The sequence below is a fragment of the Mustela putorius genome, unplaced genomic scaffold (assembly GCF_011764305.1).
Source record: "Mustela putorius furo isolate JIRA1106 unplaced genomic scaffold, ASM1176430v1.1 tig00537248_pilon_pilon_pilon, whole genome shotgun sequence".
Taxonomy (NCBI): domain Eukaryota; kingdom Metazoa; phylum Chordata; class Mammalia; order Carnivora; family Mustelidae; genus Mustela; species Mustela putorius.
In genome coordinates, this window is record NW_025422387.1 from 8,020,722 (window position 1) to 8,046,578 (window position 25,857).

General features: G+C 51.4%; 1 protein-coding gene across 1 annotated transcript in view; it reads left to right on the forward strand.

Annotated features, from left to right (window-relative positions):
- The window catches only part of LOC101693011 (2'-5'-oligoadenylate synthase 3), a 44,749-nt gene extending 19,109 nt beyond the window's left edge, over positions 1-25,640 (forward strand). The window contains 12 exon segments of the mRNA XM_004753413.3: positions 7,328-7,633; positions 9,203-9,473; positions 12,061-12,239; positions 13,372-13,607; positions 14,077-14,218; positions 17,377-17,550; positions 19,383-19,665; positions 20,820-21,007; positions 22,021-22,259; positions 23,175-23,328; positions 24,516-24,596; positions 24,598-25,640. Coding sequence (XP_004753470.2) covers positions 7,328-7,633; positions 9,203-9,473; positions 12,061-12,239; positions 13,372-13,607; positions 14,077-14,218; positions 17,377-17,550; positions 19,383-19,665; positions 20,820-21,007; positions 22,021-22,259; positions 23,175-23,328; positions 24,516-24,596; positions 24,598-24,867 — 2,523 coding nt within the window. The 3' untranslated portion in view covers positions 24,868-25,640.
- Positions 25,641-25,857: the final 217 nt, after the last annotated feature.

Consider the following 25,857-nt stretch of genomic DNA (forward strand, 5'->3'; position numbering starts at 1 on the left):
GAACTCGGACAATGGGGCAGACTGGAGGGGGCTTGAGTCTCCCACCCACTGTAGCACAGGGAGGAGCAGATGCCCAGTGCCGACAGCCCGAGTCAGGGATGGCAGCCCCAGCAGATGCACTGTGAATGTCTGTTGGGTGGGTGAGCAGGTGAGCAGGTGGTGGTCCATCTCAGGGGGAGGAGCAGGAGGAGACAGAAGGGAAGGAGCCCCAACGCATCCCCTGCGTACCCCCCCCCCACGGGTCTCAGCGAGCCTGACTCCCCATGGCCTGTGCCTGGGTATGCTCTAACAAAGTAGAGCATCCCTCCTCTGCTCTCTGGGAGGGAGACTGTGCCCAAGAGCAGTTCCTCTGCTGCTCATGGTACTATAGGGAAGTCTCAGAGGCCAAGCCCACCAGCACCTCCTGTGCACCCCCATCTGGTTTGAGGGCACAAACCAGTCCCCAGAGCTCAAGACTGATGCTTGTGGGCCTCAAGACTGACACCTGCCCTGCCAAGCATGCATCAGCAGGTGAGGACCTGGCCTTGACCTTGCTCGTCCTGGGTGGAACCAGTGACGGGTCTCAATTGGGTAATTCCCATCTTCATGGCATGAACTCTAGCCCCCCCCCCAACAAAATGGCTCTTGAATGAGGGGAGTTGTGAGATGGTGGAAATTGAGGTAGCCCCAGTAGGCAGGAGGTAAGGAGAACCTGTCCGTCACCTGAGCTGGGCTAATCCCTGCGGGGATTTATTCTACTTTAGCTCCTTGGTCTTTGACAATGAGCACCCTGATATTGACCTAGTGACCCCACCATGACTTTCGAGGGCTTAGCCATAACCTTAGATATCAGTACCAACTTGATTTCTACATTTAATGATCCTAGAGATACTCCCCAAAATGCCCACAAGCGCTTGTCTCTGGAACTGAAGGTCTCAAGGAAACATACACGTGCAAGGAAAGTTCAGATGATGCAGGAAAAAAGAGCTCTGAGGAGAGAGTAGCCCAGGCAGTATTAAAACTTACTGGGGGAGGGGACACCTGGGTGTCTCAGTCGGTTAAGCGTCTGCCTTCGGCTCAGGTCATGATCTTGGGGTCCTGGGATCGAGCCCCGCATCGGGCTGTCTGCTCACCCAGGAGTCTGCTTCTCCCCTTCTCCCTCTTCCTCTGCAGCTCCTCCTGCTCGTGTTCTCTGTTCTGTCTCTCTCAAATAAATAAATAAAATTTTGGGGAGGTTATGTGCTATGGTGAGTGCTATGAACTGTGTAAGACTGATGATTCACAGACCTGTACCCCTGAAGCAAATAATACATTATATATTAATTAAAAAAAAAAAAACCTTGGGGCGCCTGGGTGGCTCAGTGGGTTAAAGCCTCTGCCTTTGGCTCAGGTCATGATCCCAAGGTCCTGGGATCGAGCCGGGCTCTCTGCTCAGCAGGGAGCCTGCTTCCTCCTCTCTCTGACTGCCTCTCTGCCTACTTGTAATTTCTGTCAAATAAATAAAAATAAAAATCTAAAAAAAAAAAACAAACCAAAAAACAACACCTTACTAGGAAGACTTAGGGGATAAAAAACAACGAAAAGCTAAATTTGATCAATCAGCCATTGTGAGCCCTGCAGAGCCAGGGGGCCTCCCCTGTAGCTCACAGAGGCTCCATCTCCTGCGGCTGGAGAGTGGGGGAGAATGAGGACCCGGTCCAGAAGGGCAGCACGTGCACAAAGCAAGACTCCAAAGAAAGTGTCAGGTTTATTTATTTTTTAATGTTTTAATTTAATTCTTAATTTTTAAAAAAATCATCCTTGACATGTAATTCACACACCGTGAATCTTGATTTATAAAGGGAACAGCACAGCGGTTTGGGGATAGTCCCAAAGTTCGCATTTAGGATACTCACCAGGTGAGCCATGTCACAAGGGGCATCCGATATCCTGATTCCAGAACATTCTCACCAGCCCCAAGGGAAACCTGAAATCCATCAGAACTCACTGGGCATTCCCGTGGCCCCTCCCCACCCAATCCCTGGCCACCCACTCATCTGCTTCCTGACTCTATCATCAACACTTCCTACAAATGAAATGACACGGTATTTGTCCTTTTGTGTCCGGCTTCTTTCACTTAGCAGCACATGCTCAAGGTCCGTCCGCCTGGTGTGGGAGCTTCTACGTCCCTGGTCCCCCCTTATTGCTACTGGACGATATTCCACTGGGTGGAGAGACCACGCCCGGTTTACCCAGTCGTCCCTGGTGGGCGTTTGGACTGTTTCCACGTTTTGGCCTTTATGAATGATGACATGGGATTTTACGCAAACATGTATTTTTCTCTTGGGTGTATCTAGCCAGGAGTGGAATCGCTGGCTTGTATGATAACTCCAGGCTTAACGGTGACGACCCACCCTAATGAGTCCCCTGGCTCTGTGCCACTCACCCCGCCTCCAGCAGTGAGGGGGGCTTCTCCGTATCTTCCCCCAACACCTGCTATTGGCTGTCGTTTTGATGATAGCGCCCCCTAGCGGGTAATCGGGTCTGCTAACTAAGGTCAGGATCCTGCTTGGGAAAGAATGGGAATCTTGACACGCAGCCCGGAGACATAAGGGCTGGAGACCCTGAACATCTGGACTCCCCAGATTCCTCTGAACCCTCAGAGCTTCTCCCCTCCCGTTAAAAGCTAGCACCTCCCGCCTTACAAGAAGACCCTGAAGATGCCCCTCTTCTATAAATCATCCCCCTGCCCTGTGAACTGCACCATGTCCCCTCCTGCCCAGTGGTCCTAGAACTGGGGTGAAGTCCCAGAACAGCCCAGCCAGGGATGCTGAGCTGAATAAGGGACGGATGGACCTGTACCCCAAACAGCCGGAAAACCCAGCCAGCGCCTACCAAGAAAAGCCAGGTGGGTGTGAGTCGGAGTGGACCCCAGGGTCCACTGACCAAGGGAGCACCCTGTGTAAGACCGGATGAGGAAGAGTTTATTGATTTGGAAGTCCCACGTGGAACTGAGGACTTCATACCCTGGCCAGGAGCCCAGGAGAAGGGGCAAGCTCGCTGCTAGCAAAGCTTCTAGAAAAATGGAAACGGTGAATAAAAGCAGAGCTGGGTGAGAGCTCAATGACAATATTGCCTGAAGGATGGGGGTGATGGGGCTCAAAGGTCAGGGAGGTGGGCATGCGGGGGCTGGGTATGTCACATAAGGCCAGAAGAGCCACCAAATCATCACCCATGGAAAAGCAGAGAAGACACCTTCACCGAGGCCAGGAGGAACAGGCCATTGAGCAGAGCCGGCCTCAGTAGGAAGCTCGAGGGGCCCCCTCCATAGAAGATATCGTCACGGTCCTCCGAATAGCGCTGGGGATGGGGGGGGACCTTGAACTGACATCAGCCACGAGACAATACTGACCCGTCAAGTGGACACAATCCTCCTGTGAGAGGTAGGGCTGAGGGGGCAGCCAGCAGGCCCTGAGCCCCAGAGAGTTAAAGAGCTGGTTGTAAAATAGGGCATCCCTAGGAGCAGACTAAATGGGTCACAAACCAGGGAGCTACTCAATGTGCATCATCAAGATACTTCGAAGACAGATAATTAGGACACAGGGAACTTTCCCCCCAAATGACACTGTCCCTTCTCCAGCGCTTCCCAGGAGTCCCGTCTGGGACCCATGACAACTCCATGCAATCCTGGAGTGCGGTGAGGACGGCGGGCGGAGGAGGATGTGAAGATCAGTACTAGAATAACTATTAAAATTTGAATATAAGGATCTATTCTTTATACGTGCTATGAGAAAGGATAACATCGTATCAGTCTTAAAATTCTAAATCACATCACTGCTCTGTGTTTATGTAACAAGATATCCATATGTTTAGGGAATACATATTGAAATATTTAAGAGGAACTAGGTCTGGGCAACACTGACATGTAAACATAGGTTCATTGGTTCAAACAAACATTCCAGTTGAGGTGGGGGGGTGTCGATAGTGGTGGAAGTTGTGTGTAGGGGGGCAGTGGGTCTCTAGGAAATCTCTGGGCCTTCTGCTTAACTGTATTTTGAAATACAAAGTCTAGGGACGCCTCGGTGGCTCAGTGGGTTAAAGCCTCTGCCTTCGGCTCAGGTCATGATCTCAGGGTCCTGGGATCGGGCCCCACATCGGGCTCTCTGCTCGCAGGGAGCCTGCTTCTCCCTCTCTGCCTGCCTCTCTGCCTATTTGTGCTCTCTCTCTCTCTGTCAAATAAACAAAATCTTTAAAAATAAATAAATAAATAAAAATACAAAGTCTATTTTAAAAAAGAGAGAGATGGGGCGCCTGGGTGGCTCACTTGGTTGAGCATCTGCCTTCGGCTCAGGTCATGATCCCAGGGTCCTGGGATCGAGCCCCAAGTCTGGGTCTGCTTCTCCCTCTGCTTCTCCCCCCAGCTTGTGCTCTGTCTCTCATTCTCTTTCTCAAATAAATAAATAAAATATTTAAGAAAATAGGAAAAACCGGGCCCAATATCTGCAACACGCACTCAAACCAGACTGTGTGATACCGGTAAGATGTCCATGTGGAGAGAATGAGGAACCGATGTGCTGAATATTGTGGGGGAAGGGCATAAGGGATTTCTTTATACGCATCTTGCACATTTTCTCAGGGTTTCAAATTATTTCAAAATAAAATTTTTAAAAAATAATAATAAAGCTTGGACTTTGGAATCAGGTCCTGCGGAGTGAGAGCCTAACCAGACAACCGACGAGCTGTGGGATTTCCCATCTCACTCTGCCCGCCTTCCTGTCCTCCTCTAGAAAAGGAGCCTGCTGATCCCTGACCAGCCTACCTCTAGATGTGGCATGAACAGTCCTAAGGACAAGGAGAGGCACTTGCAGAGTGGATGTGATAGTTAAGATTCTCTAGAGAAACAGGACCAGTGCAGTGTGGAGATTCAATTCAGGAATGGCTCTGGCTGTCGTGAACGCTAGCAAGTCCAAATTCCATCGGGGGGAGGCTGGAGACCCAGAGAGAAGTTGTTGTTGCAGCTTGAGTCTGAAGGCCACCTGCTGGTGAATTTTCTTCTTCCCCAGGAGAGGGCAGTCTTTTATCTATGAAGGCCTTCAACTGATTGGACGAGGCCCACCCATGTAATGAAAAGTCTTCTGCTTTATGCAAAGTCTACTGATTAAAATGTTAATCTTATGGGGAAAAGAAAAAACACACACACACACACAAAAAAAACCTTCACAGAAGGATCTAGAATAAGGTTTGACTAAATATCTGGGTGCCATGGCCCAGCCAAGCTGACACACAAAATTAATCATCACAGCAGAGAAGGGCCCTGTTTTTCCCACATCTCAGGGAATTTTTGCCTTCTGCATTATTTTTTATTGCTAGACGGATAAAGCCAGTGGGAGCCATCTGGGGGTTTTCATTTTTCATAGAGCTCTGAATGGACTTGAACATCTGACTCCCCTTTGACCTGTGCAACCCTAGGCCCATGTCCCACCCTTCCTGGGCCAGGCAAACATGTGCTGAGACCCCACAAGTATCCACAAGCAAGCTGACCAGTCCTGGACCTCTATGTGTCCAGGGATGACGCTCTCACCTGCTGACCAGTCTGGGACCTCTATGTGCCCAGGGATGTGGCTGTGAGATGTTGGTGTGTTTGGTGGGGTCCGAAGCCAACAACCAAAAAAGGATTCTTGTGACGTCGTTGGTGCAAAAAAAGGTGGTTTTATTAAAGCACGGGGACAGGACCTCGGGCAGGAAGAGGGGCTGCCCTGGGATTGTGAAGGGTGACTGATTATATTTTTTGGGGTTCGGGAAAGTAAAACTAAGGCAAGTTCCAAACCAATTTCTTTCTTTTAAAAGATTTTTTTTTTAATTTGAAAGAGAGAGAGAGTGAGAGAGCCCAAGCAGGGGGAGCGGCAGAGGGAGAGGGAGAAGCAGGCTCTCCCTTTGAGCTGGGAACCCGATGCTGGGCTCCATTCCAGGACCCTGAAATCACAACCTGAGACCAAGGCAGCTGCCTATCCAACTGAGCCAGCCCAGGGTCCCCCGGAGGATTTCATACGCTGAAGAAGACTCAGCATCCTGGAGGCCTTGCCGTTGTCAAGCTCAGGTGCATTTCCCTCTAGCAAAGCACTAGCATTGAGCCAGTTGGGAGTTTCCCAGAGGAACTCCATACTCCGCCTGCCTCCTCAAGAGCTTGTCAGGCTGCAGATTCAAAGGTGTTTCATTTTATCTACATTTCCTTCTGCCTTTGAGTCCCACATCACCCAGCAGCAGAATTAGAACCTGCATCTGGCTCAGACTTTGCCTTTCTGTGTGTCCCTAAGCAAACCAGTCCCCCCCTCTCTGGATCCCTTTCTCCTCGCTGCTCTCATGGACTCAGACTTCCCAGGCCCTGGACTCGATCCCAGGACCCTGGGATCATGACCTGAGCCGAAGGCAGATGCTCAATCACTGAACCACCCAGGCGCCCCCTTAATTGCAGTTTTAACCTATGCCTGGAATGTGACCTTTGAAGGGTCAGCCGAGATCTCCCCAGGAACACTAGAGATATCATCTGCAGGATAAACAACACGCGACCAGCCCAGTCCCTGGGCCCCCAAAAGGGGTCTGAACTGTCCTCTCTTTTCCTGTTACCAGCTTCTTGCCCCGTCCTCCTCCCGATGAAAACCATCATGCAACAACCTCTGGAGCTCTTTCTACTTTCTAGATCGGATGCTGCCCCATTTATGAAGCACTTAATGAAGCCAATTAGACCTTCAAATTTATGCCACTGATTTTTGTTTTTTAACGAGCGGAGAAGGGAGAGAGCCCCGGGAGATGACCTCAGTCCCCCGCAAAAGCTGATTTGATTAACAACTTCTTAAATAGCATTTGCCAAGTGCCTCCTCCCCATTCTAAGGTGAACCCTACAACGATTAGAACAACGGTTCTAAGGTGAACCATTGTTATGTCATTTCACAGATGGGCAAGTTGAGGCACAAATAGAGCAGACAATGTGCTCAAGGACATGCTAGCATAGACCAAGCCACCCTAAGGGGGCTCCAGAGTCTGTTTAAGCACAAGGACAAGGGATGAGGCACCTGGGTGGCTCAGTTGGTTAAGCGTCTGCCTTCGGCTCAAGTCATGATCCCAGGGTGCTGGGATCGAGTCCCATATCAGGCTCCCTGCTCCACAGAGAGCCTGCTTCTCCCTCTCCCCTCTGCTCATGCTCTCTCTTGCTCACTGGCTCTCTTTCATAGATAAAATCTAAAAAAAAAAAAAAGAAAGAAAGAAAGGAGGCCCGGGGAGGAGCTGACCACCGGCCGCCCACCCTGCGGGGGTGGGCAGAAATCTCAACAAGGAAGTCAGCTGGGAGCATTCTGTGAGTTTCGGTTTCTAGACTCTTGCCCCGGTCATTTGCAGTTTCCTGGTTCTCAATTGTGAGTTTTGGTTTCCTGTCTGCAGGCAAGGGAGTGGCTCCTTCTCCTCTCGCTTCCGTCCCCCGACACCACGGCCGCCAGCAGGAGCAATGGGCATCTGGGGGTCGCATCTGTATTCCGTGCAGCCTGAGAAGCTGGACGAGCTGATTGAGAACTCCCTGAGGCCCTATGAAGAGTGCCAGAGACAGATCCATGACACGGTGAACGCCATCTGTGCCATCCTGCAGGAAACGGAGCAGATGCCCCCCACGATAAGTGTGGTCAAAGTGAGTGGAAGGCTGGGGGTCTGGGCTGCTGGGACCCTGAGGTTCCGTGGCCATCGGAAGGAGGAGTGACGTGGTGCTGAGTGCCTTCCTGGTGACAGGCTTTGGGTGACCAAGACATCGACTTGCCCTCTCCACCCTCGAAGGAGGTGATGGAGCCCAGGAGTAGGAGCGCTCTGCCTTGACTGCTGTGCGCCCCAGGGCAGGTTGCTTAACCTCTCTGTGCTTCAGTCTCTGAGTCTGAAAAACGGGATAGGAAGAATAAATTCAGACTGTAATGAGGATTAAGCATATAATGTTCTTAGTATGGGGCCTGGGGCATAGTTAGTCCTTGGTAAATGAGCTGTGATTCCTCTGCGTCATCGTTTCTGACGTCCGCATGTCACGGAGCAGTAACTGAGGCTGGGAGATGGCAGTGAAACTACCCCAAGATGGCTCTGTGGTTTCTCAATGGCAGGAAGGGGTGGGTCTTACCAAGTAGAAATGTTTGGTGCTGGGGGTACAAATCCCAGGGCTGAGACTGAAGATCCGGGGCTTGAGGGGGAGGAAAAGGTGCTGGGGAAAGTGCCAGGACTGTAGTGTAGGGACTTAGGGGTCCGCCAGCCCCGGAGCCCCATTTCTCCACACGCACCGTGCCTCCTGGCATCTGTCTCATGCGTGCGCAGCAGCCCTGGCAGTAAAGATGCCCGGATACCTTGCATGCCTTGGCCTTGGCCCCAATGAGGAAACTGAGGCACAAGGAAGTGACTTAGTAGCTGGAGGCAGAGCTAGGCTTTCAGCCCACATAGTCTGCTTGGTTGCACGCGCCCTGAACCACCGCCTCTCAGTATGGTTCAGTTTTTCCTAACGAAAATAAAACATAGGAAAGGGGCACAGATCTAAGTGTATAGCCCGATGGATTGCCACAAACAACACACCTGTGTCACCTATGCCCAGTTGGAGAAAGGAAACGTTCCCAGCCCCAAGAGCCCCAGGACCCTCCATCCAGTCCCCGGGACCCCTAGTCCTCCCCTAACACTCTCTGGACTTCTGACAGCCTAGTTTCATTTTGCTGTTTGTTTGTTTGTTTGTTTGTTGTTTTAACTTTGCGTAATTGTGGGGTGACCCACCGTGCTGGTCTGCCCGGGACCGAAGGGTTTTCTGTGCTGAGACCGGAAATGTCCTGGGAAAACCAGACAGGCTGGTTACTGGATATGAAGGAAATCCTGCCCAGTGTAGCTTTACTGCATGGCTTCTTGGACCGCATCCTGTTTAGGAAATGTACGTTGTTGTGTGAGCGTGTGTTTATCGGTTTGACGCTGGGTAGTGTCCCAGGGTGCGAGGACCTCACCTTTGCCCGTCCTCCTGCTGACCGCTGCTTGAGCTGCCTCCCGCCGAGGCTCGTGTGAGAGGTGCTGCGGCGGGCATCCTTGTTCGGGTCTTTGGGCGGACAAAAGGACCCCTTTCACTCCATGTTAAGACTCTAGTGACACTCGTGGCTTTGGCTGGATTTGAGAAATACTGAGGCCTGCTGGGGCATCTGGCGGCCCCAGAGGGTCCAGAGTCTCACATCTGTGTCTCTGTCACTGGCAGGGCGGCTCCTATGGCAGGGAAACCATGTTGAGGGGCAACTCCGATGGGACGATTGTCATCTTTGTCAGTGACTTTGAACAGTTCCAGGATCAGGAAAAAAAACGAGATGAAATCCTCACCAAGCTCTGGCTGTGTCTGACAGAGTGTCAGTTCACCAGGAAGATGCCAGCCAAAATGGAGGTCCAGAAGTCCCCCAGTGGGCTCACCTTCCAGCTGTCCACAAGATCGCAGAACATCACGTTCAAGGTGCTGCCTGCTTACAACGCTCTGGGTGAGTTGTTCCTGGGTGTGTGGACGGCACTGGTCTGGAGAGGGGTGTTGAGAGAGCAAAGCCTAAGAAAGGGGTGTCAGACAGCCATGGGGGTCCTTGGGGCTGGGGATGGGATAGACACCACTGGTATGTTACAAAGCCAGGGGCCACATCCCTTTAAGAGAGGGGGTCCCTCCTGCCCTAGGCTTACTCTCTTCTCTAGAACTTTTGCCCCATCTCCTAAATGACTTTGGAGAAAATGTCCTAGATTCCAGAATCTAAAGCAGAGTTTCTCAAATAATGACATGCACACAAATCATCATGGAACCTTGTTAAAGTGCAGACTCTGATTCAGGAGATTGGGGCTGGGCCATGGACTCTGTATGTCTATCCAGGGCCCTGCTGCTGGTGCTGGTCCACATACCACCCCTGGGGATTTAGGCTAGAATAAATGTTGATTAGTGGAAGAGGATGGGGCAAACATCTGGGAAAAGTTCAGCTGGGGCAGGCATTTGGAGTCTGCCTTCTGGCCAAGTCAACATCAAGGCAACTGGTTGCCCTTCCATGGGCAACTGGTTGGACAAATGGATGGTTGGTTGGTTGGATGGATGGATGGATGGATGGGTGGATGGATAGATGGAGAGATGGATGGATGGAAGGGTGGATGGATGAATGGGTGGGTGGATGGATGGGTGGATGCATGGATGGATGGATGGATGGATGGATGGATGTATGGAGGGATGGATGGGTGGATGGATGGATGGGTGGATGGATGGATGGGTGGATGGATGGAGGGATGGGTGGATGGATGGATGGATGGATGGTTGGATGGATGGATGGATGGATGGATGGTTGGATGTATGGATGGATGGGTGGATGGAGGGATGGGTGGATGGATGGATGGGTGGATGGATGGAGGGATGGGTGGATGACTGGCTGGATAGATGGATGGATGGAGGGATGGGTGGATGGATGGATGGATGTAGGGAAGGAAGGAGGGGTGGATGGATAGATGGATGGTAGATAGGAAGGAAGGATAAAGCTCAGCCTAGTGACAGCTTAGTCTCAAGCACAGGTGCATGTAATCACAAACTTAAATGCTAGAGCTGAAATTAAACCCCTCATTAAGCAAACAGGAAACTGTAGGAAAAAGAATGTCCCAGAGACACACACCAGTTACTGATAGAACTAGAAACAAAAGCCCAGATCTCCTAAGCCCCAAGCCAGGATGCCTTTAAGATGAACACACACACACACACACACACACACACCCGTCGGTGACTTGCATTCACGGGAAGGTAACCAAGTTAGAGAAAAGCACACCCATCTGGAAGGTAGGCAGCTCTCACTTCTATCCTGGTTCCACCACTTACCCACTTTTGCCAACTCTAAGATCAGGCTCAAAATGGCAAGTTTACAGGGCCTGTAAGATGATGGGGACTAGCCCAAACAAGGTCTGGGGTCAAGGTGAAGAGACCTCGTGTGTCTCACAATTAATAGGAAATCCTATATTCTCTCTTGTTCAGAGTATGGTGGCTGGAGACTGGGCCAAAGGGCCTTCTGCTGGGTTCAACCCCAGCATTGCAAGGATGGTATGAAAATGACACACTCTTCCTCGCATGTGGTATCAAGATGCTGCCACTAGATGGCGCCAGAACTGCACATTCCTTGCTGAGATCCCTCTGGGGAAGGACCGGATAAGGATCGCTTTTCTGGGGGGAAGGAACCTACTGGGGAATTCTTAAATATCTGTGGCAGTGAATGAAAGAAACAAGCTGGCTCCTGGCTCCTCTTGTTTATGTCTTTGTAAAATGTGCTTGTAAGCAGTAGAGCTCAGCCAGCAAGAGGGGAAATCTTATTGAAATTCTGTGACCCTATGGATATCCTTCCCCTCTGGGGCACAGGCTTCTTTGCTCCCCGACACCAGCGTTTCTCAGACGTCCCTGGGGATCAGCATCCCCTGAAAAACTTAGTTAAAAAGCGAGGCCCGAGCTCTGTCCACTTGGCTGTCAGATCTCCTCCAAAGCTAATCTGGATTTAAGAGCCTCCTGGGCCCGTACACCAGATTAGCGCGGCAGCAGGATTCTGATGGGCACCCAGTTTGAGAACCACTACCCGGCATCACAGGGTCCCGTTCTGAGAGGCCCACTGCCTCTAACGCCAGCCTCCAGGGCCCTGCCTTCCCCTTACCTGCCTCCTCAGAGTCCCAGTCCCCTTGACTCACCAGCTAGGCTCCAAAGCAGAACACACCGTGTGCATCTATGGACTCTATTTGCTTCCAGGTCTATGCCAGCCATGCCAGCCCCATTTGTTCAAGAAGCCACCTTTCCCACCCCTCTCGGAGCTCCCCCTTCTCGTTTATATTGTGTTTTCCATCATTCCATTTCTGTCGATCTTGCCTCAGGCCAGCACCGTGGGGTTTTCACGACTGTCATTGAATTATGGCGGGAGGCACGCCTCCCCTCACCTTTTAGGTGAACACACCGTGTCCCTGACAGAAGAAGCCACCGACGGGTGCTGCCGAACCCCAGCGGACCTTCATGGCTGGCTCCCTGGGGGCAGGGTGCCCCAACACCACGGGTTCTCCATCTCTCTTTTTTTGCCCCAGGCTTGAGCGAGAAGCCCACCCCCCAGACCTACCGAGAGCTCAGAAGAGCCCTGGACATGACCAAAGCCCACCCTGGCGAATTCTCCGTCTGCTTCGCCGAGCTCCAGCAGAGGTTTTTTCACAACCATCCGAGAAAGCTGAAGGATTTGATCCTCTTGGTAAAGTACTGGTACCAACAGGTAATTTTCAAATTCTGTTTCTAGGGCGGTCGTCCGATTCCCCTTCGCCGAGACCATCCACAGCCAGGAAAATATGACGCTCTTAAGTATAGAGCTCAGTGCATTTTTTTAAAAAATTTCATTCATTTATTTATTTAGAGAGAGAGGGAGATCGTGATGGGGAGGAGGCAGACGGAGAGAGAGACTCTCAGGCAGACTCCCTGCTGAGCATAGCGCTCCGTCTGAGGACCCCGCGCTCGTGACCTGGGTCGAAATCAAGAGTCAGACGCTTAACTCACTGAGCCCTCCAGGCGCCCCCAGCTCAGTGCCTTTTTATAACCTTTTGAACAACGTCCAGATCAAAACAGGGCACCTTTCCTGCCTCCGTGCAGCTACCTCAAGTCTCTTCCCAGTGAATACTCCCCACACGTGACCACCGTCCTAACGTCTGTCTCCTCCAGTCAGTTCTGCTTGTTTTTGAACTTGAAATCAGTGGTGTGTGCCATCTGCTCAGCATGAGGTCTGAGAGATGGGCCTCTGCTGTTGCACACAGTTGTGGTGTCTCGTTGTCCTGTAGGATTCTGTCGTCTCGGCTGGTCACACCTTTCTCCCTTCTGCTAAGGACGCTTGGGTTGTGTCCAGATTGGGACCATTATGAATTAGGTTACTATGGCTATTCCCCTATGGGTCTTTTTGTGAGTTTAAGCACTCATTTCTCTTGGGTAAATATACAGGAGTGGAAGTGTTGGGTTTTAAGTTATCTGAATACATAGACAGATAGATAGATAGATACATATCTACGTGACGTATTTATATATTATGTATGTGCACATAATAAATACATATGCAGGATATATAGTATATCGTTATATGGTATATAAAACATATATCATTACATAAGTACATATAATATATTAAGTATATGTAATAACATATATATTAAACTTTAGGAAGTACCACCAACATTAGTTTTCCCAAACAGTTGTCCCTAATAACGCTCCCATTAGTGACATATGACAGTTTCAGGCTCTCCGCACCCTTGCCAACACCTGATACTGAAATCCATCGGATCTGAGGCATGGCGTCCTTTAGGCATGATGGTTGGGGGTAAGTGGGTCCCCAGATCAGCCACTGTCCCTTTCTTCTCCCACAGTGCCAGGAGAGGCTGAAAGGTCTGTCCCATCTGCTCGTGTATGCCTTGGAGCTGCTCACGGTCTATGCCTGGGAACAGGGGTGCAGAGCAGAAAACTTTGACATGGCAGAAGCCATCCGAACTGTCCTGGGGCTAATCACACAGCAGGAGCAACTGTGCATCTATTGGATGGTCAACTACAACTTTGAGAATGAGACAGTCCGGAACATTCTGCTGAGCCAGCTGAGGTCACCCAGGTAGCAAGCTTCCTTCCACCTTCTCTCTTTACCTGTTCACCTGCAAGCCAGGCTGTGCCGCTTAGCGTGAAGGCTCTGCCCCATCCTTCCCAGCCAAGGATGCTCCAAAGGAACCCCAACAGCGGTGGGGAGGGAGGCAGGGCGGGAACTAGGAGACCCTGACCAATGCCTTTCACATTTCAGACTGTCGTCATATTTTACCCCCCAAACAAACATTTGAGAGGTGCTTCCCCTTACAGAAGGAAAGGGCTAACCATTTAATTACGTTGCTCACAGAACATCTCTGCAAAGCACCGAGGGCAGGAACAGAAGGTCTAGCCATCTCAGACAAAGCACCCGAGGAACCGAGAGGAAACGTGGGTCTGGGTTACCAGACGCCCCGTCCAGCCCTCCCTTCCCAGCGTGAACTTCTTCTTCCACAGGCAGCCCAACTGATTTTTTTTTTTTTTTAATCTGATGGAATTCATAGGCCGGTAATCTTGGATCCAGCCGACCCAACCAATAACGTGAGCAAAGAGAAGGCATGTTGGCAACTCTTAAAGCAAGAAGCTTGGAGCTGGTTGTCTTCTCTCAGCCCCGGTCAGTCACCTGGACCATCATGGAATGTTCTGGTGAGAGAGCTTTGCAAATACAGCTCAGGTCATGCTGCAGGGAGGGTGTCCTGATGCCCAGACCCCGGTCTTAGCCAAAAACACCATGTGCGGATTTCCTATAGCTGGGGTGACAAATCGTCACACGCCGGTGGCTTACAGCAACAGAAATGTACTCTCTCGCAGATCTGGAGGCTAGAAATCCAAGGTCCAAGTGTGGGCTGGGCTCTGTGAAGGCTCCTGGGGGAGGATTCCTGCTTTTTCTGGTGGTTGCTGGTGCTCTCGGCATGTGGCTGTGTGTCCCTCCCGTCTCTGCCTCTGTTGTCACATGGCCTTCTGTGGTGTGTCTTCACAATGTCTCTTCTCTTTGCGCCTCTGTCTCCGTGTCCCCCTCCTCTTAAAACGGAGCGAAGAGAGAAGGACACCTGCAGATTAAAGATTTCAATGAATCGCCGCAGGAGAGAGAGCAGGTGGAGAGGTGGGGGGTGGATCCCACGGAGCAGAGCTCCAGGCGAGTGCCTGGCAGCCGCCCTCTCCCCAGACTCAGGGCACAGATCTAGGGGCCGGCTTCCCCACCCACTCCCCAAAGAGAATTCCGTCCACCACCACGGAATTCAGAGCTTAAGGACTATTCGACAAGAATGTCATCAGTTTAGGCCACTGAATCCTTTCCGTTTTTCTGGGGGTCATCGGATGACAGGGGGACAAAGGTGTCATTTGAGACCACAGAGCGCAACCAAATTCCACATTGCACAGACACACAACTAATTTACACCCGAAGAACCGTGGGGGTGAATCTGCATTCCATTTGGCACAGAAAGTTGAGGGTCAACTGAGCAAAGATGGGATATAAGTGAGCTTCCCAAGTGCCCGGGGCCCTGGATGGGGAGGACCCTGTGGGCGGGGAGCTCCCTGCTGGGATCCAGAAGGAACATGCTCGGCCCACTCCTTGTCCCAACTTTCCCTGGACTCCGGGCTTTGCTTCTTGACCTTGATTTTCCTGGCTTCCTCAAACAACCTTTTAAAAATATCCACCCCACCCCCAACTCTATTCTGACCACTTTTAAACATACAGAAAAGTTGTGAAAATGGTTCCGTGAACCACTGCGTCGACCTGGACACGCACACGTTTAACCCTTGACCTCTCCAGCTGCGTCCCGGTCTGCGAGTGTGTATGCACACTCGTCACTGTCAGTGTTGTATATGTTGTTTCCACTGGGCCGCTGGAGTTGGACATTCTTTTAGCGAGAGGGACATTCTTTTAGCGAACCACACTCAATGATCAAATTCCAGAGATTAAGACTAATACATTATGACCGTCCAGCCGTTTCCAGATCTTCGCAGCTATCTGAAGAATGTTTCTGGTAGCCAGTTTTTCCCCAGCCCACGCTGCTTTTAGTTCTCATGTGCTGCCCCTAAGATGTCTTTTGATCCCTGCTTTTGCTCTGTTTTCTACCCAATCAACCTGTTTCCAGAACTAGGAGGCCACCCCTCTCAGGAGAGCTGCTGGAGGCCACTCGGGCCCACAAGCTGGTGCATCAGGGTGTCTGGGCACTGCAGGGCACACATGCACACACACACACGCCCCCCACCCCCACGATACTCAGCCGGGTGGGAAAGGCAGTACTGGTAATGAATTTGCCTTCAACCAATGGTGAAGTCCATTGCCAACATCAGGAGGCAACCAAGGTTGACCTTCAACTTTAAAGCTAACCAGCCAACCCGTGTCCCCAGGGAGAGCGGGCCCGTCTTCTCTGTGCTCACCAGCAAAGGGACGGTGTCTGTACAGAGCAGTGTCCCTTTCCCCGTTGGAAGGAGGGAAGGAAGGGAGGGGAAAGAGAGAAAGAAAAGGAAGGAAGAGGAAAGAAAACCACAAATTCCAAGGCCGAGAAATATCACAAATTTAATTTAATTTAAAGCTTCTAGCCTTCCATCTCTCTATAAGATGCTGATGAGGACCTCCCTCTTGAAAGGACCCTGTCATGACCCTGGGTGCACCCAGATGATCCAGGATCATTCCCCCATCTCCAGAGCCTTAGCTTAAACACATCTAGAAAGTTCCACGTTCCATATAAGGAAACTGATGCATAGTTTCTGGGGATTTAGATTGGCACATGTGGGGAGGTGGGGATGTCACCCGCTTCCACCTCCGCGGACGGGGGCCTCTAGGGTAGACTGAACAGGTGGCGCCTCCCATGGGGTGTCAGGACCCGTGACATGGAGCAAACCCCACAGTCTGAGTTTTTCTACCAGAGAGGAAAGAACTGTACTCCTGCGCAGGCCAGACCCCACTTAGAGAGCAGAATATGCTTTCTTTCCAGAAGTGACCCCAAGCGCAAGAAAGGGGCATGTCCCACCCTCCATGACCCCTTTTGGAGCAGAGAAGTGTCCCTTCAGACTGAACCCACTGGCCCGCTGATCCAGGCTGGCTCTCTGCTCAGCACACTGAGAACAGTACCAAGGGTTGAATAGTGTCCCCCCCGAACTCATGTCCACCTGGACCCTCGGAATGGGAGCTTCCTTAGACGTGGGGTCTTTGCAGGCATCATTAGAGAGATGAGGTCATCCTCGATAGGTATGGGCTCTGACTCCAGTGACTGGTGTCCTTATAAGAAGGCACAGGGAGACCGAGACACACCAGTGGCCGGAGTGGTGTGTCTACAAGCCAGGGAAGGCGAGTTGTTGCTGGAGCCTCCGGAGGGGGGCTTCCTTGCCCCTTCCCTACAGCCTTCAGAGGCTGCCCGGCTCTGCTGACACGCTGAGCGCAGACTTTAGTCTCTGGAACCCGAGAGAACATACATTTCTGTCGCCGGAACTCCCCAGGGGTATGTTGCTAGGGCAGCCCCGGAAAACCAATCCCCAAGGGCACGTGTGTGCAGCAGAAGCCGATGAGGTCTGAGAAGGCTCACGTGTGAGCATTTCTCCAGAAATCCGCAGTCCCTGCAGTCAGCAGAAGAGAAAGGGGGCACAAAGGTCCAGCCACAGAAGGCCTTGTCACACCCAGAATAGCTTCGAGTCCCGGGAAGGGTCAGATCTTTCTTGGGGGTAGGAAGGAACAACTCACAGTTTTTGTTTTGGGCTGGGGGGCGGCGGGGAGGGCCTTGGGCACTGCCCTGAACCCTCTAGAATGTTCTCGTGGTGTGTCAATGAAAGCACTGAGTCTCCGTCCACCTTCGCAGCCGGTGCCGCTGTTCGCCACCCCAGGCCATCATCTAGACAAGTTTATCAAGGACTTTCTCCAACCCAACAAACAGTTCCTAGACCAGATCACCGAAGCTGTTAAATTCATCCGTGAATTCCTTCAAAAAAATTGCTTTAGCCATTCAAGGACGAAGGTCCAGAAGATTGTGGAGGTGAGCATTGGCCTTTCTCCCACGTGGTTCCTGGAGCTCTGCAGAGCCCGCCCGTGGACAGAGGGCAAGGGAGGAGGGGGGGAGTGGGGGAGATGGGCACCCAGGACTGCGGCTCTCAGTGGGGTTGCCCACACCCTGCTTCCATCACTAAGGATATACTTCTGGCTCTGTATGAGCTTCTGGGGGGCTGCCGCGACCCTTCATGGCCTTGGCCTGGGACCTGCACCTCCCAAACTCTGCCTCTTTCTCCCCATCACCTCTCCTCTGAGGGGCTCCTCTTTTTCCTCTTGTCTCCTAAGGACACCTGCCATTGGATTTAGGGTCCACAGACCCCTCACTCAATGACATCAACAAAGACCCTTTTTCCAAGTCAGGTCATGTTCTCACATTCCCATTGGGAACCATTGGGGCTACCATTCAAACCACAGCATCTTCTAAGCTCAGTGTGTACTGAGCCAGAACGTGACCTCTCTCTTGCTTTAATGACCACAGCCCGCTAAGCCCCATCAACTGAGCTAAAGGTTCATTCTTGTCCAAGACTCAAGGCCACGAGCTAACCTGCTTCCCTCCATCTGTTGGTCAGCGACCAGATCACCAGGTGCCGGTCCCAAGGAGGGATCAGGGAGGTGCCCATACGGTGCCAAACGGACCTGGGAGCCTGCTGTCCTGAGACAGACCCAGGGACCGGTACCAATATCCCATGAGTGTTGAGTAAAATGTCTCACTGAGGTTCATTGGACTGAGTTCATGGTCACAGGCTGAGTTCACAGGCAGTGCTAGAATTGTCAAAGCTTGTTTCCTCCCCTCCCGAGATTCCCATTAACCGGATAGTAAAAAATAAGAAAATGTATAGCGGCATATCATAGAAGAAAATAGGAAGAGAACCACCAGTGCACAGGATGTTGCTTTCTGCCTTCCTGAAGTTGGAAAGAGTTGTCTGCTAGGTGACATTCAGACCCTGGATATGAGGAGGGGGCAGAGATGGGCTGCTGAGGCCAACACTCACAGACCAGCTGCATGAACGAAGCAGGTTTGCACACCTGTTTATACCCTCCCCTCGCCCCTAACCCACTGCCAGGCATTTACCACTCATGGGTAAAACCAAGGTGCTCTCTGTAAAAATTGAGTGAGCTTTTTGGGGGGCAACCAGGGCTGCAGGTGTGAAGGTCGGTGCCCAGAGCAAAGCCCCGAGCATCATGCGTGGAACAATTCTCTGTGGGGAAGCTGGCTTCTCCCCCCGCTTGCCCTCGAAGCAGCCTGTCAGCTAAGCTCTGCCTAACACACTCTTTAGAGCAGAAAGGGAGGAGGAAGAGGAGGAGAAAGGGAGGAAGAGAGAGGAGGTAGGAGGAAGTAGAGAACCCTGTGAGGCAGGGACATACAGAGCCCCCATTTAGTACCCGACCCCTTACGGAAAGTTTGCAGAACACCGTACCTGAATCATCAGCATTCACTCCAGGATCCGCAGCTTGCAAGAGTAAACAGATGAATCAGGGAACTTTCAACGCAATGCAATGATTGCTTCCAGCTTGATTTCTCTCAGGTCACAGGAATTCCCATAAAGCTAAATGCTCTTTGGGAGAACTCTTGAGGAAGTTGACACGAGAAGTGGGTGATGGGTAATAGCCCCTCCGTTGTTCATGGGTTAATAAGCATGAGAAAGCCTTTGGAACCAAACTATTCGTTTGAAAAATTGAATGCTCTGCTTTGGACTCAGCCCTAACTGGACTCTAACCTTGGCAACCTCATTAATGAGCCCGCTGCTGCCAGCCCGTGGCGGGTGAGGGGCTCGGGATCTAGAAAATGCTGGATCTCAGCTTGCCTTTCTTCACTAGGGAGGGTCGACAGGCAAAGGCACAGCTCTGAAGACTGGCTCCGATGCTGACCTCGTTGTGTTCACAGACTCGCTTAAAAGCTACACCTCCCAAAAAAACGAGAGATGCCGTATCATCAAGGAAATCCACACACAGCTAGTAGCCTGTCAGCGGGAGAAAGAATTCGAAGTAAAGTTTGAGATTTCAAAATGGAAGGCTCCCAGGGTGCTGAGTTTCTCTCTGAAATCCAAAGTGCTCAACGAAAGCGTGAACTTTGATGTCCTGCCTGCATTTAATGCCCTAGGTGAGACCCCCTCCCCCAGACCTTTGCTGCTGGAGGAGGAAGCGGGGTTCTGGGGTGATGGGGCGAGGAGGGTGGAGGGAAAGCCATGTGACCTAGCATTGGCTCGTAGGTCTAGTGCCCCCAAGAGGCGGCACGAGGAATGGCAGCAGCCCCTTACACCTAAGGACCTATTCATTCTCCTTTTCCAGTTACTCATCCAAAGCATGGCCAGGACCATGTTCCTTACATTTTTCTATTCCTGTAGTATCCCTCGCAATATCCATCAAAGAATGGGGCCACAGGCGTTCTGTACACATTTACAAATAAAATGCCACAAGTATTAGTGAAGGAAATGAAGGAACAGACTGGGAAGAATGTGAGGCAAAGACAGGAAATCTGGGTGCCTTCAGTCTGCTTTGGAAATTCGGTTCATGAACAACAGATATGTAATGTTGTATTAAAATAAACCAAGACCATTTCAGCAATTTTTGAAATCAGAATCAAAAAGACGCTGATACCTTCCCTCTGAATAGTTCTTAGTGTCTCTAGAGAGGAAATAATAGTATAAATTGGGGGTCAGCTATTTTTTTTTTAAAGGCAAGGTAGCAAGTATTTTCAGCTTTGATGACCACACAGTTTCCGTCACAACTACTCAATTCTGCCACTGTACCCCGAAAGCAGCCATAGACAATACATGAACAAAGAAGCATAGCAGTGTTCTAATAAAACTTTATTTACAAAAACAAGAAGTGGGCCAGATTTCGCCTACCATGCATAGTTAGCAAACTCCCAATCAGTGCTGTTTAAAATGTTTTTCTGTGATAATAACCATGTTCTACATCTACTGACAGCTTGAAATGTAGCTAATGGGACTAAGGAGCCACATTTTTTATTTTATCTCCCTCTAGTTCATTTGAATCCAAGTAGCCACATTGTTTGGTGGCTACTGTATCAAACAGTATACATCTAGATAATACTTTGATAATAGCACCTGTCCTCCTACAGACCATATAATTTTTTCAACTATCCCATTACTCCCAGTATCTTAGACATTAATCGTTCAAATATACAAACAGATTCTGAGTCATCGAATTAAATCACATTGGTCAAAAATATTTGGAAATGGTTACTTTTATGCACAGCAAAGCACAAACGAAACATCTCCCCCTTGCTAGGTCAACTGAATTCTGACTCCCCACCCAGCCCCAAGGTCTACGCTGATCTCATCGATCTGTATAAATCATCAGACACCTTGGACGGAGAATTTTCCACCTGTTTCACGGAGCTGCAGCGCAAATTTGTTGTCTCTCGGCCCACTAAACTGAAGGATCTAATTCGTCTGGTGAAACACTGGTACAGGCAGGTATGGCCGCTCTCACTGCAGCTGCCTGGCAGTGCCCATGCGACCGGTTCCCATCAAGTGTTCTGTGGGCCCAAGCTCTCCCATGCTGGGGGCTGAGTCACTCTGGGGATCCTATCCACTAATCCTGCTTGTCTCTGTGGCATCCCCATCACCAAACCCATGAAGCTGGGTGAGCTGTAGAGCACCTTCTCCCATCAAAGCAGCCGCATCTGTCTCATTTTACCTCTGCTCTGACCCCCAGAGAATTGGGCAGGAATCCAAGTTATTCTGCTCCCCAGGGCAGGTGAAACCGGGACTTTCCATGCCCACAGGTCACCAGCATGGCTTATCCCCCACTCAGCGTCCAGCGGAGCACACACAGATGCTAGCCTTGGAAGACAGGTTGCAAGCTATAGGAAGGACCAGGGTGTGCCTTTTCTGTAACAGTTAGCCTCCCTCCATTTCCGTCACTGTCTCGCACAAAGGGGAGCCTCTGAGTATCTCCGTGGCAGCAGACACCCAGCCCAGCAGCAGCTGCTTCCTGTGTACAACAACCTGAGCTTTGTGGTTTCCAACCCAGAAACTCAGAGAAGCGGCTGTATCCCCAGCCCCAGGGTGCTCAGAGGGCTCGGGGTTACTGTGTGACCTTGAGCGAGTCACTTCCCCTCCCCGCGCCTCAAGTCTTCATCAGAAACGTTGACCTATGCCTGCTTGGTGGGGGTGTGGGAGGATTAGGAATGACATGTAAAATGTCTGGCCCCCTCTGTCAGCCCGCCGTGGGTGTTCTGAAAGTGGTCGCTGTTGTAGAACTCTAGGGAGTCCTATATGGCCGAACCCCAAACCAGAAATCTACAAGCCTCTAAGGGAGGCCCCGCTCAGATCTCCAGCAGCCCCGTCCCATCAGCCCTGCATCTCATGCCTCGGTTGCCCTGCTGTGGCCCCGGGGACCATTAATGGGAGGTGTCTTCCGCGCTCTGAGCTCACTGCTCCTCCCCGCTTCGCCAGTACTGCCTGACCTTCCCCTCTTCCCTCAGTGTGAAAGGAAACTGAAGCATAAAGGGTCTCTGCCCCCGAAGTATGCCGTGGAGCTGCTCACCATCTACTCTTGGGAGCAGGGGAGTGGGGCAGAGAATTTCGACACCGCGGAAGGTTTCCGGACGGTCCTGGAGTTGATCACAAAATATCGGCAGCTCTGTGTCTTCTGGACAGTCAATTACAACTTTGAGGATGAGACTGTGAGGAACTTCCTACTGACCCAGATCCAGAGGACCAGGTGCTCTACACCCTGCCACCCCCTTTCCTTAACCGGATTCCCTCCAACGCCATGACAGCCACCCGGATTCTCCTCCCTGGGCTCGGGATTCAGTGCTCCCCCCAAGAAACAGGACAGGGGCGGGTGAGGAGTGGAAAGGTGCCAACCAACAGAACTTCCCATAGTCTCTGGGGAGGAAGCCCTTGTGGGGGAGGGCAGGAGAGCACGTTATCCAGGAGGATTAGAGAAGGAAGGACCAAGGTACCGGTCTCTAGGCTGCTTCCATCTTCCTAGGTTGGAAGGAAAAGTGTGAATTCATTAGCAGGTCTTAGAGCTGTGGAAGTGGGAAGCGTGTCCCTGAGAAATAACACTATCCTTCCCTCGTGGCTGATTCATCCTACAGGGGAATTAGATTTTATTCTATTTATTGGATCAGCCCTCATCTCCCCTTCCAGACCTGCATCCCGCAAAACCGCTGTCCTTCAAGAATAGCAGGGAATCTTAGCGTGTCCATTCAGTGCTGCCAGCAGAGCCCCAAAACAAGGGAGGCAAAAGAAAAGGAACAGGAGGAAAGGAAAAAAGCTCTGAGAAAGAATAGAGGAAAAGAAAGAAAGAACAAGATACCATGGGCTGCCTACCACGGCCATGGCCAACATGACATTACGGTTGATCAAATTGCCCAGCATATTTCAACCGATCTAACAGGAGGGAGATGTTTCTATTATGCCGTCCTGTGTACAGTAAGGAACAGCTTTCAAAATACTATTGGCGAATGTCACGGGATTCTCAAAAATCACTTTGTGCTCTATCGGTACATTTGAATTACCGGCACCTAAAACGTAGGACACGTTGTTTTGGTGCCAGAAGTGGAATGGGCCCCCCGATTCTGAGGTCGCTGGTTTTAAAAAGCATGTCGTGTTTCGGACTCTCCTTTAGGCCTGTGATCTTGGACCCAGCGGACCCCACCGGCGACGTGGGCGGAGGCGACCGATGGTGCTGGCATCTCCTAGCAAAAGAAGCTACCGAGTGGTTGTCCTCTTTCTGCTTCACAGATGGGACTGGATATCCTGTGCAATCGTGGAAAGTGCCAGTAAGGATAATCTAAAGGAAGTGCCGTCTGGAGATGCCCCCGGGACACGCTTACCTCCAAGAGCTTTTTCCCTCTGTAGCAATGTGGAATTTGTTCCACCCCAAATAACAGATAGCCCAACGCAGGAACTGAGAACAAAACAAAATAGGCATTTTTGTTTGTTTGTTTGCTTTTTTCTTCTTGTTCAAGAGTCCTAAGGCAGGTGACCCAGGACTCGCGCCACAGCTCTCTAAGCGGGTTTTCTCCACCGGTTGGTGTGTGGGGGTTGGCTAGTTCTTTGTGCAGGGGGTTATCGGATGCTAAGGGCATCCCTGTTCTCGATCCCCTGGAGGCCAAGAGCAGCACCCGCCATCGTGGCCACCAGAAAAAGAGGCAGACACCGCCAAATGTCCCCGGGGGCATCACCAGCTTTTTCTGGCCGCACCTTCCTTAGCCGCTGATTTTCGTCCCAATTGCACTGCATCTCCAGGCGGCAGGTCGGGTCCCGGCAAGAAGAACAGCGAGGGGGAAGATACATACCCAAGTTGTCTTCCTAGAAGCCTCATCCGGCAAATTCTCTTGGGTTTCATTGCCTGGGATGGTCATGAGGTTCCTCGTAACTTGAAAGTGACTCCAAAAGGACGCAGTATATGGGGCAGGGGTCTTCACTGTGGATGGAGGTTGGCTCCTTTTCCTGAGAGTGTCGGTCACACCCGTTCAAAGCTCCGCCTCCTACCGGGACACCTGCCCACGGGGTACAGTGGTTGTCCCACCAGGTTCTTTCTCAGCGTTTTTCCAAGCAGGTTTTCTCAGCCTCAGCGGCTGCTGACATTTGGGCTGGATAATTTTTTGTTTTCTGGGGGTGGGGGGGCCCTCCCGTACATGGTAGGGTGTGGAGCAGCAGCCCAAATCTCTACCCTCTAGACGCTACCCGGTCGTGACTATTAAAAATGTCTCGAGACATGGCCTTTGATCCCTTAGGGAGCCAAACAGCCCCCGGGTGAGGACCCAGCTTGAGAAGACCCGCTCGACCCTAGGGTCCGCTTTGGTTATCCAGATCTGCCCTAGAACCCATCCCAAAAAGTTGTTCCCGGTCCTACTAACCCTCTCGGATACGCTCCTGCTTCTTTTCCTCTGAGTCTTTGAACCAGTGGTGTTAAGTGCGTGGGATCCGTCTTCTTCCGGCCCATACATTTCTTTCTCTCCAGATAGTGCAGACACCAGGCAGCTGTGGCATGGGGATTCAGCCTCTGGTCAATGAGATGTTCGCCTTCAGAAGTCCTAGAACCCAGGAATGGTAATGCTAGAAGAGACTTCTGGGGGTCGTCCGGCAGCTGCTTCTTAAAGAATCCGCTCGCTGTCACCGTGGCCAGATCCACTCTCCTGCATCCCTCCTCTCGCTTCTCTGACTCCTCTCGAAACCAAGACCGCCCAGTCCTTCCCAGACCAGCCCGCTGGACTCTCGCTCTGCACGTGACCCGCCTTCCCAGACACACCCGCGCTCACCGAGCTTCACCGGCTCCATCGTTTTTTGTCAACCACGGCGTGTTTTCCACTTAGCTCCTTGCTTTTCCTTCAAGCCTTAGCAGCGCGATTTCTCTGTAGTCCCAGAGGGAAGCCCTTTCCCCGCCCCTGGGATCCTATAATTTCGTGATCTTGCTCTCACCCTCCTCCATCCTGGCCAACCTCCTGCCTCTTTCCCTCTGCACACCGATTCCTGTCTACACCTGCTGAGCCGAAGGTCTCCCCAGCAAGTAGCGAGCTGATGTCTTCTTAGCCCTTAAAACTTTCCAGAAGCTTGGATTATAACTGTTGCTTCACAGGCATAATAGCCTATTGACTCCCCCCACACCCCAGCCCACCACGATGCGTGCCTTCTGGCCGGATCTCAAGGCTTTATGCTCTGGCTTTAGCTTCAGAGATACCTGGATGTCTGCGTGTTTTAACCTCAAATATCCACTTCAAGCTTTACCACCCCGCGTTATGCCACTACACCAACCATCACAGAATGAAGAGGGTGTCCAGTCTTTGTCCCCAGCTCCCAGCCCAGAGCCTCAGGACCCAGGGAATTTCCCGATAGGAGAGTCTTTACCACCCCCAAGGAGCCTCGTCCAGCTGTCCCTGAGCTGACACCAATGGGGTTTAGGGCCTTTGGTGAGAGTTTCCAAGGAGGGACTGGCCACGCCGGCGATGCCAGGCATGTAATGAGAGGGTAGAAGCTTTCAGTCCCATCCCCCCAACCTCCCAAGAGCAGACTGAATTCAAGCACCTGGCTAATGGTTTAATTAATCATGCCTTTGTAATGAAACCCCAATAAAGACTCTGGACAGCAAGGCTTGGAACGCTTCCTGGTTGGAGAACAGAGCTGTGTGTTGGGAAGATGATGAACCAAACTCCAGGGGGCGGGCCTCCAGTGCTCCCGGCCCTTCCAGCCCTCCCGTCCTGTGTTTTTCCTCATCTGCCTGTTCATTTACATCCTGTAGAACAAAATGGTGGTGGTAAGTATGGCCTTTTTCTGAGCGCTGTGAGTCATTCAAGCAGGTTGTTGAA